A 12,865-nucleotide genomic window follows, 5' to 3' on the forward strand; every position below is an offset into this window, starting at 1 on the left:
GGTCAGAAACTTATCACAGAAGCAAGAATAAATATTACATATTGATCGACGAAACACAATGTAATTATTTTCCAAATTGTATTGACTGGCATTACAACTACGCAGCGTTATTGGCTGCGGAAGTGTGAAGAATATTAAAAGTAAAATTTTCGATACATGTTAGTAGAAATTTGCCTTCAAATCATTGTAAAGGAATCGCTTATGTTTTAATTTCTTGTCATCAGTCTCACCACGCACGAAGAAAATTAAGCGAACGAATTGTTCTGAAAATTTACTGAACATTTTGAAAATTCCTTCCATTCTTCAGGAGTAAACCGCTTGTTTAACTGTGTATTAACACTCGCTCATTACTAAATGGTATTTCCGATACGGTAAAGCAAGAAGGGGAGGTTATCAATTAAATTTTCTAGTTCGCAAAAGACATGAATTACTTATCGACGTTTAAAACAAGACAGTAATCAATCGTCATCAAATATAAATTATTCAAAAAGAACAACAAAAACAGCGAAAAAATACAATGTCCAAAGTTAGACAACGAAGATCTGCAGCTCATCAGATATTGACAAACCCGAGGCGTCTGGCAGCCTGACAAAATCAATTCCGACACTCCTCGTTCATTCATTGTTGACACACGCATTTTTCTAACGAAATCCCACTCTGATTAAAGCGGTAAGCTACACAAGTACAGTGCAGTACAGTTCTGTTAAACCCTCTCAGTGAACCTGTTAGTATCAGTCTGTGGACTGTACTGTATATTTATTTAGACACACCAAAGGCTTGTTTTTATTTGGGTGTTTCATCTACTTTACAGTTGTTATTAAAAACCGTTTATCATTTATTTCCATAACCAACTTTTTTATACGGTACACAGTAATCGAAAATCTTTATTTGGCTACAGCTAAACCTTCTGAACCTTGCGTGACTGATTCAGATTCCCCCCCTCCCCCCCAGCGCGTCTGAGGATTTAGATTGCTGGGCTAGTTTATTGGGCACCCCCTTACATCCTGTGCAAGGTGAAGCGCAGAAGCGTTTACAGCGCCCATCTGGGAAGCATGCTAAGTTCATGCTTGCCTTTTTGACTCATGCATGAAGGGCGTAAAAGCCTGAAGGGTCATGGGTTTTGTCAGCAAGTTACATAAAGTGACAGAATGATGAGTGTGTGGGGAAAATTTCCATGTACAATTTATTTGTTTATGGCAAAGTGTGGCAGGTCCCTAGTAATGTCAAGTGACCAGGCCTGTCTCTAGGAGGAGAGATATCTGGTCAGGAAGGAAGAGGTGTTGGTAACGGCTAGGGACCTGTAGGAGGTCATAGGGCAAGTGAGGATGTAGTGAGAGAGGGTGTGAGAGTCGGTTGACCACAAAGTTTACAAACAGTGCGGTGAGGCTCAGGGTTGCCAATGTACTAGGCGTGGCGAAGTACAGTGGGGGTGGAGGTGATATGGTGTGGTGGGGCAGGTACAGTAGGGGTGGAGGGAGGCACATAGGCAATATTGAGGGACATACCTTTTAGTGTGATTGTGATGGCGTGTGCGTCGACATGCCGGTGGGGTACAGGTAGCCGGGGATGGTGTCCTCAGGTCCAATAGGTAGCCCTGGTGGAGACAGCACAGACACAGTAGCGGGCGCGGCTTGTGGTGGGTGGAGGACAGGTTGAGGCACCACGTGTCGTGAAGACGAGGCAGAACTTCGCTCGGGGGCAGCAGGACACACCAGGGCAGGCCCGGTAGGCGCTGCACCAGTAGTGAAGGCCGCCGGTGGTGGAGTAGGCCGTGGGCAGGGGGGGCTCACAGGAGGACTACCAGCTTGTGTCAAACCAGAAGAGAGGAGTGACTGGGTGGCAGGAGTAGGTGGGAGATGGTGGTACAGAGTGTAGCGAAGAGTTGTTCAATACGGTTGGTAAATTCTTGGAAGAGGGATATGATCTGTGTCATGTCACTGACGGGGGGTTGTGGGGGGGCACCGGTGGGAGCACAAGGCCTGACAGCCTCAGAGTAGAGACGGGGAGGTGGCCCAGTAGTAGTTGAGTTAGGAGACGGCCGGGACTGCTGTGTTGCAGCCAGGTGAAGCCAGGCAAGGGCAGGTGTTGTTGAAGGTGTTGCTGGAGACAGAGGGAACGCAGAGGGAGGCGGCCCGGTAGACTGGGGGGCGTTGTGGTAGACGCAGCCTTCGGGGAGGCTTTTCCCCTGGGACAGACGAGCGATTGGGGCATTGCCGTGAGTCAGCATTGTGCCGGCCGCCACAGTTACAACACCTGGGATCAACTACATAGCCCACACCACCCCTATTAAGGTGGTCTTTGATTTTCTGGGCACAGGCGACGGAGTTATGGTTACGTGAACAGAAGTGACATCTGGGACGATCACGACGACAGCAGGCAGTGAAGGTGTGACCCCAATCAGAACAGATAACACAAAATGCAGGCCCGGGGTGGAGGGAGGATTGGGTCAAGGGCGTAGAAGCCTGAAGAGTCAGTGGTTTATGTCATCAAGTTATTGGAAGCTCCAACAACTCCCTGAATACGAATTCGCAGCTTTCGACTTATTCCTTACCTGGAGCTGGCGAACGCTCGCCCCACAAAGGGTCGCAGCTCAAGGTTGAAGAAGCCGCAAGTCCAGAAAACTGTGAGGGCGAACGTTTTCGGAATGAGAGTTGTGAACTCGTGGAACAATCTGCCAGAGAGTGTTGTGACGGCACCGAGTGTGAGCTGTTTCAAGACCAGAGTTGACCAACACTGGAGCAGGTTCAGATATATTCAGGAGCCATTGCATGCCCAGTATCTGCCAAGAGTGCGTAATAGAGACGTGACCGATCGCCCAAGCGGCTAGCGAGCCGATCAGTGGCGTAGAGGATAAAAGTAAAAAAGTAAAAGTGTGATTGAGGCCCCCGTTGCAGAATATGTAAGTGAGCTTACGTTCACCGTGAGTATGTTAGGATGGAATAGTGTTCCTCAAAGTTTATACAAACAAATTACGGGATAATTTATATTCTTCGGAGAACTGTACTTTAATTCTACCTGTCGTTATCACCTTAATTGAAAGCCCCTGTTAAAGTTGGTTGCCATTGTATTGTATATTGATTAACGATATCAAATTCCCATGGTTCACTATGCTACTGTTTGATTATATGTATTTTCATCCAACAATCAGGGATATAGTTCTGTTTATGGTAACTGTGTAAATAGTCATTGTCCTCGGGGAAAATAAGCACTGAACTACTATAGAAAAGGAGTATGCAAAAGAACTGTCATTTCAACTGATTAATGTTATGGCTTAACATATATCTTTAGCTATACTTAAAATAAACACAGGAAATCTTCCCTACTATGATTGGTTAATGCATATTTTATCATAGTGTTTTTAAGGAAAAGTGGAAATAATAAGCTTTTTTTACGGTTTTCACGGATTATCATTGGTTTTATCGACTTAGTGTTTGTAATTATATACCTGGACTCACTATGTATATACTGAAACAATTATAGAGAATAAATATATTTGTCTATAACTTGTTTGAGCAGAATGTAAACAAACACAGCAGCAGAAGACAACCTGCAGACGACGCCTTAGTTCACACTCACATAATTCCATCTAACTCAAATTAATACAGAGAAACTAAACACACAAATTGATTATATTTAGTCTAATTTAAGTATTAATAACTGATATAAATGATAGTATAAATAAAAGAGAAACATTTGATCATCATTGGCTATCACTTGACGGGTGTTTACCTCAGCAGTCGGGCGGTCACCTTCACCCTCTCAACAGTTTTTACTACTGAACAAACAGGTTAGAGGATATACTAATGTTCTATCCTGTGATTATAATGCTGAATAACTGTAGATGTGATTTTTTTAACTGTGTGATTATAGGATTAGATGTGTGGGTGTGGATGAGGGAATTGAGATTGGTTTCATGGCAGACGAAAGTATAGTGATTTGCTTTCTCCTCTTGTTAGTGATTGATAATGAACTAACACCATATTGTCCTGTGATTAACCTTATAGTGGTATCTTTTATAACAAATAATAGAAGTGACAGTTATAATAAGACTATTTATATTAGTTTTTTTTTAATATACAGATTATTCACATGAAAGTCAGTTTTAAGGCCAGATGAATCTTAATTGTCAGCTGTTAGTGTGAGGTATCCAAGCCACTGGTATCTCAAGTCATTTATGTAAAAGAATTCATTAGGTTACACAAAACAAAAATAGATAAATCATTACCACAGGAGAATCACTAAATTAGTTGTTTTGGGGGAGACAAGTGAAAGGTAATTGGATGACAGCTTGTTCATGGTGTTCACTTTCATTTATGTTTTTGTTGTAGCTTAAAGGAGAAAAGTTGCTCTAGTATCTGAGTTTATTTACATAACTGTTAGGTTGTCTTGATTTTTTTTTTTTGATAATGTGAGTTTTCAGGTCATGAGAACGTCTGTGGCTATTTTTGTCATTAGTATGTTGGAATCACTAGTTACAATGGGCATTCTCTACAATATATCTCTCTTCTTGACTTATCTCTCAAGAAAAGGTGATAAAATAAGATACAGGTATAGTAATTTTTTATTATATGTATTATTAAACATCAATAGCTAAAAAAATATGCTCATGAAAATCAAGGAAAAAGAAGAAAAAAATACTGGAATGAGGACAACTAGCATCTGTGTGTGTACAGTACTATACGTCACATGAAAAAGGAAAATTTAATCAAACCAACTGACCTACCTAACTTTATCTCTCGAACGCCAGTCGGTTTTCTTCAACACGGAGAGAGCCTCGTCTACTACGGGGTAGCTACCTAAGATATGTTTTAAGATCATTGGGTTAGGTAGATCTTGTTTTGGTAGTTTGTTTTCTCTTTTATACAAAGGTTTTTTTATGGTTTACACATGAACAGATGTTAAATGTGGCGGGTGACAGGTGTCCAGGTGTGCTCTCACGAGGTTAAGACTTGACTTTTTCAATAAAACTAAATTCTGTAAAGGATGAAATATTAAGATGATTCTAGATGATGGCAATAATTTTCCTTCAGTTAAGCAATTGGTGTAAGTGATAAGTGACACTGCAATTAAAGTAAACTATTACCCAGGAAGGAATTTCTGTAGTAGGTAGTGGTACCAGTGTTGGAGCTGTGAAAAAAAAAACTTTGAAATAACAGTAATGTACCGGACTTAGGAAACGCCAAACAGATATTACTCCTCAGGCAATCAGTGAACTATATCAGGATTTAACAGGTACAAACTACAGAATATTTGGTACTCAACTTTCGGCAATACTCAGTGGTTTCTATTAGCTAAAAATCAAACGTATAATAGTTTAGTGATGGTGTTTGTCGGTTTGCTTAACATGATGCTGTGACTCATAGTGGGGCAGCCATCCGCTAGCTCCAGATATGAACGCTTGATTGAGTATGGCGTTTAAGGACTTTATAAACGTCTACCAAATCTTCCCTTACTATATACTGTCGTAACATAAACTAGGCAATTGAAGATGATGTAATCTCTCTTGGTATGTGATGTACTTAAGTGCCGGCACTAGTTTGGTGACCCTCCTTTGGATGTTTTCGATCAATTATCATTCATTAGCAAATCTCAAGGACCCAGAAAGAGTAATAATATTCCCAGTGGGGGAGCACCATAGTTTTGAAGAGCCTTATAATGGACGAACCATATAGGTACAGAATATCAAAGATCTTCATATAGGTCCTTCAAGTTTATTGGTATGAATCACCGACTCACAGTAATCGGAGAACTTAAGTTTGTTGTCAGCATAGACATTTACCATAGATCATTTGGTTTCAGTTTATGGAGTTTCTTCTCCTTAGACCAGTGATATGTCTCCCTGTTATTGGTACGACCGAGCTGCATCCTCTTGTAACGCTGAGTCTGTACCTTTGAAATATTCATAGTCACAACATCTTCACAGGTTTTGCAGAATGGAACTAGAATGTGCTGTCCAGAAGTATGCATGGGGTGTAAAGGGATCAAAGAGCAGTGTTGCTCAGCTAGCCAAAGCTGTTCAGCCAGACCTGGAAGTACCAGATGATGAACCTTTTGCTGAGCTGTGGATGGGCACACACTCTAGTGGTCCATCTGTTATTAAAGGTACAGTATTGTGTTATTTTATGATACTGTGAGACTGATTATTACATTACCCTAATATCAGGTTACCCTATTAATTATTTAGAAATTGAAACACTTCCTATTGCTTCACTATATGATACTTAGTTGCTTGTTGCTCAGGGGTTAAACTTGTCTCTTCCTAGTGTTTCTAAGCTTTTTCCCTCGATCTCCAGCCAGTGGATATATGAGGCGTCCTGCATCGTAAGGTGCTTTTAGGCCATCCGGGTGAAACCCATTTTTTTTTTTTTTTGGAAAACACTATTTTTGGCCTAGCTCTATATGATGGTAGTTGATAAGATCTCCTTACTAAACTGTAAATAAGGTTTAAAGCCCTTTGAAAATAGGGTAGAACATCAATTTGTGGCAGACAGGAAATTATGGGCTTGGCTTTCGCGTTGTAAGGTACTCTCATCCTGTCAGTGAGTGAGAGGAGCGGGCGGCCAATCACAGCTGCCAGCCTACAGCCTCCTCCCCCGTCGCAGCAAATGGCAGTGAGTGTCTGCTATCTACGCCCCTCCAGCGGGAGGGATCTACACTCTGATATCGATTAAAGTAAAAAAAAGCCATAAGCGGGTGGGAGTTTTGTTGCTTCAAGTCAACATTGCAACAACCCAGTACATTACTTCATGACGTACCATCTGCGAGTACAGTCCTTTAACTTCAAAATGCATAAAAGATTAATGCTGTATCTCTGAAACAACAGATTTATGCATGTTTGAAGTTGGAAAAACTTTAAAAGCAGTTTTCTCGGTTTCAAATTTGGGCGCAAATAACCCATACGATGCGAGGCGCCTCATATTCAGTAGTGTTTTGCAAGATTGTCCCTGTGTTTTTTACATTCCTTGTACAGTAGCTAAAATAACTATCTGTGCAGGTGGGGGTCGATATGCTCCGAAATTTTACGTGTAACTAGTGACAGCCCCCATATACTAAAATTTATCGTCCATGGTCTCATATTGTTTCCCACAAAGTATACACAGATAGTTGTTTTAGCTACTGTGCATGTGTGCAGTATATATATATTTTTTTAAAGAACTGCTTTATTTGGTTCATACCATTTATTGATTTATCTTTAACCTCTCAACTCCAGAAATTTCACTTGATAAATTATTTTTTGTAGAATTTTGACGATGCTTTTTACAAATTTATATTGAAATCGGATAACGTCAGACTCTATCAAAATGTATTCATACGAAAATCTACATTAATACAGGGACATTATTGTTGAAACATTATAAAATATTCTGGAAAGTGTTCTCTTTGACTTTTGCCTCAGCTACTGGTGAAACTCTTGGAAGTTACATCAGCAAGCAGCCGGAGGTGTTGGGTGGCCCGGTCATTGATAAGTTTGGTGAACAACTCCCCTTCTTGTTCAAGGTGCTGAGTGTTAACCAAGCGCTCTCTATTCAGGCTCATCCCAACAAGGTCAGTAACACAGGGAACAAACATCCTTCTTACTCTACTTTTATGTTATTAGAGAAAGTTAGATTTATGGGATTTAGAATATATTATTATTGTTTAGATTAATGATGATAGTGTTCAGTGTTTTATCATTAAAGCTTTTTTTCCTGGAGTAATCACTTACATATTACATACCGTTTTATAGAACCATGCAGAGCAGCTTCACAGAGAGCGCCCAGATGTGTACAAGGACCCCAATCACAAACCTGAAATGGCCATCGCCCTTACCCCCTTCCAAGCTCTGTGTGGCTTCAGAACTGCACAACAAATTATAAAACATTTTAAAGGTTAATGTCTGATATTTTAGTTAATGATATACCCGGTAATGTCTTAATGTAAGTTTATTCTAATGAAGATGAGGTAATTTTACAAGATTTGGGTAAGAATCTCCATCAGGGGGAATGTTATTTTTGTACTCACTTCATGCAGCCTGTGAACCAAGAAGCCATTAAATTTGGTGTTAATAATTAGTAAACATTAACTCTTGTCATCGTCTGTATATTGGTGGTGCTGTGGGATACTAATCATAAAAACAATTTCTCCATCACAGAACTCCCTGAGCTACGGAAAGTAGTAGGAGAGGAAGCAGCTGAGAAATTTATTGAGGACCATTCGGAAGAGAATCTTAAAACCTGTTTTTCTGCTATGATGAATTCACCGAAGGATATAATTGCTTCTGCTCTAAGTGATCAGTTGCAACGATTCTCCGAGATGGGTGAGTAGTACTGTACTGTACTCGATGTGTAACCACTTAGTATCAGAGTGTTGGGAAGTGTTGTAGATAGAAGCTTTTAAATTCTCCAATTGACATAGATGATGATGATTTCACTCATTTGTACTTTACCAACACTATATTGTACAAATAAAAGACTAATATTTTTTTATTGAATAAGTATGTTCATATTGTGTAGACTCGGTCGTGTTTACTTATCCAAATACTTAGGCTACTTGAAACAATCTTCACAACAGATGCCTCAAAGGGTGGTGAGCTTCTTCATGACCTCTTTCTGACCCTACATGAAAAGTATCCTGGTGATGTGGGCTGCTTCTCCATATACCTGCTGAACTACCTTACTCTTCAGCCTGGAGAAGCAATGTTTCTTGGTCCCAATGTAATCCATGCTTACTTGCTTGGAGGTGAGTACATACAATATATGTGTGGTCTTGTGTGGGGGGGGGGTTATATGTATTAGACTATGGTTAGGATTAAGTCATTTGTTATATGGCATTATTGTATTAATTATAGAGGCAGCATAAGGTATAAGGACAACCATTAGTTCAATTCATGAATTAAATTAAAGCCATTTTTCCTACATAAGTACAGGGGATACAGGTATCTCATAATATACAATACAGTATTTTACTTTTCATCTCTTACTCTGCAGATTGTATCGAGTGTATGGCCTGCTCCGATAATGTCGTACGTGCCGGTTTGACCCCCAAGTATCAGGACGTAGAGACCTTGGTGAACATGCTGGAGTATGGGATGGTATCAGCCGAGTCCAGAAATTTTGAAGGGTTTAAAATGGACGGCTACACGACCATGTATAATCCTCCAGTGCCTGATTTTGCCGTTGATAAGATTGAGGTAAGTTTTAGTTTACCGTCATAATCGGGTAAACCAAGTAACAGGTGCAGTGTATGGTAAACCTCTGCTAAACTGGAATTCACTTAAACTGAAATCTGGATAAACCTGACCCAATCTGGCTTCATAGGTTTAGGAGAAATTAAAAAAAAAAAATTAATATTCATATTTTTAGTAACAATAATATGGCATCCTTAGACATTGCTTATTAACGCTGCTGTACTGTACATGATCCATTTGGACTTCCCCCCCCACAAACAATGGATAATAACTAAATAGTTGTTATAGGAATAAATTCTGTTCTGGTTCACTCGCTCACCACTCTTGATAGTTACTCATTCATGTGGCTCCTTGATCACCCTGGGAGATACTGTGCACCCTAGTCCTGTGTTTACTGAAGTTAGGCTCACATCACATTGTAGGATTCGTTTGCTCTATTTTTATTGTGTTTTAGTGTAGTAGTTCATTCATTTTCCTCACTATGTTGGCCCACCCTGGTAAGATGGTGAGTGTAAGTGGTAATGATGATGGAGTAAGGCCAAAACATGTGTGTAAGCATATAAGCATTGTAGATAAACTGAAAATAATAGGTTCCTGATTTTGTCTGGCTAATACCACTTGACAATAGCCATCCCAAGTCCAATTAGCAACCCATTCACTCAACACCTGAGCCTTGGGCCTTTGGGGGTTGTAAACAGGTTAGCCTTTACTGTTTTTTTTTTATTGTGTTTTCATTTTTTTGTTTGTGTTTGTTGCCTGGGGCCAAGTAAGAGAAGATCCAGGTTCCCTTAAGGTTATATTCCAGGTCAAAAGTATAGCATGTTATCTCGCCCAGTTTGCCTGATCTGAGGCCATGTGGCAATTGTTTAGATAATCTGACAATTGGTTAGCTATGGTGGGATTGTTACAAAAGGGAATTTGATACTGTTTCAATATATTTTATGTATTTAATCTACATGTAGGCATTTAATATGGCATCAGTACTCATTCCAGAAATTTATAAGGTTCTCTGCCTGGAAAACAAACAGTTTAATGAACGTGCTTGACCCTGCTATGGATTTTATGTCATACAAATTTCATAAACATTTGGCACAGTATAAAGTACTATACTGTACTACGGTATTTCTTTCATGGAATTTCCTTGAACAGCAGGTGTAGAGGCAGTGGTAGACAACATGTATTGCTGTACAACGCTTAACTTCAGAAAAGTGGGTAATTTCATTGTATTGTTAATTAGAATGGGTAGAAACTGAGTGTTGTAGATCATTAATCAGGTGTTAGAGGTGTACAATATGTTTTAATTAATGATAATGGCAACTGATAATTGAACATTGCATAGAGGAGGAGTTGGAGATCCAGTGTGTGTTGTTGGATGGGCAAAAAGTTGACTGGGATATGATGTAAGTCTGCACAGTGGACTCGGTTAAACTTTTGTAATGGTGAGGACAAGAATGAATATAGTAGAAATTAATAACTTACAGAGTATTGTTGGAATAAAGACAACAAATAGAGAAGAGGATGATGATGATGATGTGAGAATGATATCTGTAGTAAAGAATCATCCAGAAACATGCATGGTTGAAAGTTGGTTTGAGATGATGGGAATTAAAGGTTCATGTCATCTTTATGTTTAATTCAAGCTAGATTAACATAAGAGGGAGAGGCAGGCAATGCAGAAACTAGTTTGAGTCGGTAACTCAGTAGAGAAGCATAGCAGTCTATGGGAGCCAGGTACTGACAACAGCATGTATAGATACCGGTACAGTAGTTATGTTTTCTGTTATGTAATGTATGTGAGATTATTGACTAGACCGTGAAGGGTGCGGTGTGGATTCATTATATTTCCTACAGGTACCTGCTGGAGTGGAACAGTACACTCTGAGGCCAATGGAATCTGCTAGCATTGTGTTGGTAGTGGAGGGCAGCGCTGGAGATGTGGAAGTCAACCCAGCATCCCTAGGGGAGGTGCCTCATGCTACTAGTTTGGAACGTGGGTCGGTTGTATTTCTAGCTGCTGGACAGTCTTTGGCATTAAAACCCAGACCCGGGTCACGCCTCCTTGCCTTCCGTGCTTTATGTATTCTCTAAGTTCCAGAAAATTGTTGTTTGTGTAAATGGCTTTGAGATTAATTTATGAATTAACTATATATATATATATATATATATATATATATATATATATATATATATATATATATATATATATATATATATATATATATATATATATATATATATATATATATATATATATATATATATATATATATATATATATATATATATATATATATATATATATATATATATATATATATATATATATATATATATATATATATATATATATATATACATATACATATATATATATACTGTTGAAATTATAAATGATGAATATTTTACAGAGTAGTGATGGTTGTTATATGATGCTTTGGAAGAATTAAAACTAATGAATTGTTAAAAGTGTTATTGTCTCATAGTAATTTAATTATGATAAGTGAATACATTAATAATTATGGAAAGCAGGACATGTTTCTGCTCTCTTTAAACTTCCAGCTATCATCAGTGATACTGTAGTTACATAATTTACATATCTGTTTATCTTACCAATCTTATTACCATAATCAACAGTCTGTTTTTTTAAGACATTCTTATCTTGATACAAATAGTCAAAATAAGTTCATATCATTTCAAAAGTTATTCAATGGGATGTAATTTTGAATATTTTTATTTGTAATTTCTGCAGGCAAATATAAAAAGTGAGATATGACCATTAGGATTACATTAATATGTTGTTGCAGTTTCTAGTTTGAGTGTAGATCAGATTCATGTACAGTGGAACATCGAAAATCTGGGATGGTTGGCACCAAGCTGTTGTCAGGTTTTGGAATTTGCCGGTTCTTAGAAACCTAAAATGTACGAGGGACCAGAATGTTAGCGTAATATTGTGAAATTTATCAGTATTGTTTTATCTACTAAATATATTTTTTTGTGTTACTTAACATATGTGTAGAAAATATAATTTTTTACAGAAATAGGTTTTCAAAATATACCGGGTATTTATTTATTTAACGTACTTACATTGAAGATTTTCCCTGTCTCCACTTCCAAAGTAAACAGGTGAAGATGTAGGCAAGACAAGTACATGATGAAGGGCTGTGAGGAGTGTCTGGGTCAGTGGGGGTGAAGGCAGCAGGGGCGATATCTATTACTGGTTTTTTTCAGGGCCGCTACAGTCATCACTGGGTAGTGGTCTCTTATTAAAGCCATCATGAGGGCAATAAATCTCAGAATTTGTCATTGAAATGACTGGAGATTTGCCACCATAAGCTCATCATTTATCATCATTATGACCATTTTACACCCATTTTCCATCCATGCATGGGCTAGCCTTGAGTATCTGTTGTTGTGGGTCTCAATTGCCATCAGGCAAATTTGAAATGAATTTTATAGCAGGATATTATTCCTGGTGCCAACCCACTTTTACAAAGTGGGAACTGGTCATTATATGCATTACTTCCAAGTGCCCTCTTAGCTGGCAAGGCAAGGTTGTTACTCCCTGAGGTAATCACAGATTACCTGTCTACTTACAAAGCCTGAGGTGGGGAGCATCCTTGCATCCATCTGTCCCAACCTTGTGTACAGTACAGTGATGTAGTAGAGACTGACCCCAAGACCACACACAAACAACACCAT

General features: G+C 38.8%; 1 protein-coding gene across 1 annotated transcript; it reads left to right on the forward strand.

The window, feature by feature from the left end:
• The first annotated feature begins 3,521 nt into the window (after positions 1 to 3,521).
• On the forward strand, positions 3,522 to 11,317 carry LOC121868580 (mannose-6-phosphate isomerase-like). Its single transcript, XM_042369343.1, has 8 exons — positions 3,522 to 3,787; positions 5,924 to 6,102; positions 7,397 to 7,545; positions 7,727 to 7,868; positions 8,132 to 8,296; positions 8,551 to 8,718; positions 8,967 to 9,169; positions 11,018 to 11,317. Exons 2-8 carry the CDS (start codon positions 5,934 to 5,936, stop codon positions 11,252 to 11,254), a joined length of 1,233 nt encoding a protein of 410 aa, XP_042225277.1. The 5' UTR covers positions 3,522 to 3,787; positions 5,924 to 5,933; the 3' UTR covers positions 11,255 to 11,317.
• Positions 11,318 to 12,865: the final 1,548 nt, after the last annotated feature.

This window comes from Homarus americanus, unplaced genomic scaffold (assembly GCF_018991925.1).
Source record: "Homarus americanus isolate GMGI-L3 unplaced genomic scaffold, GMGI_Hamer_2.0 scaffold32583, whole genome shotgun sequence".
Taxonomy (NCBI): domain Eukaryota; kingdom Metazoa; phylum Arthropoda; class Malacostraca; order Decapoda; family Nephropidae; genus Homarus; species Homarus americanus.

Coding starts and splice junctions, on each gene's coding strand:
- LOC121868580 (XM_042369343.1), top strand. CDS start 5,934: ATGGAACTAGAATGTGCTGTCCAGAAGTATGCATGGGGTGTAAAGGGA. Junction 7,546..7,726: donor TTCAGGCTCATCCCAACAAG/GTCAGTAACACA, acceptor ACCGTTTTATAG/AACCATGCAGAGCAGCTTCA. Junction 8,719..8,966: donor CCATGCTTACTTGCTTGGAG/GTGAGTACATAC, acceptor CTTACTCTGCAG/ATTGTATCGAGTGTATGGCC.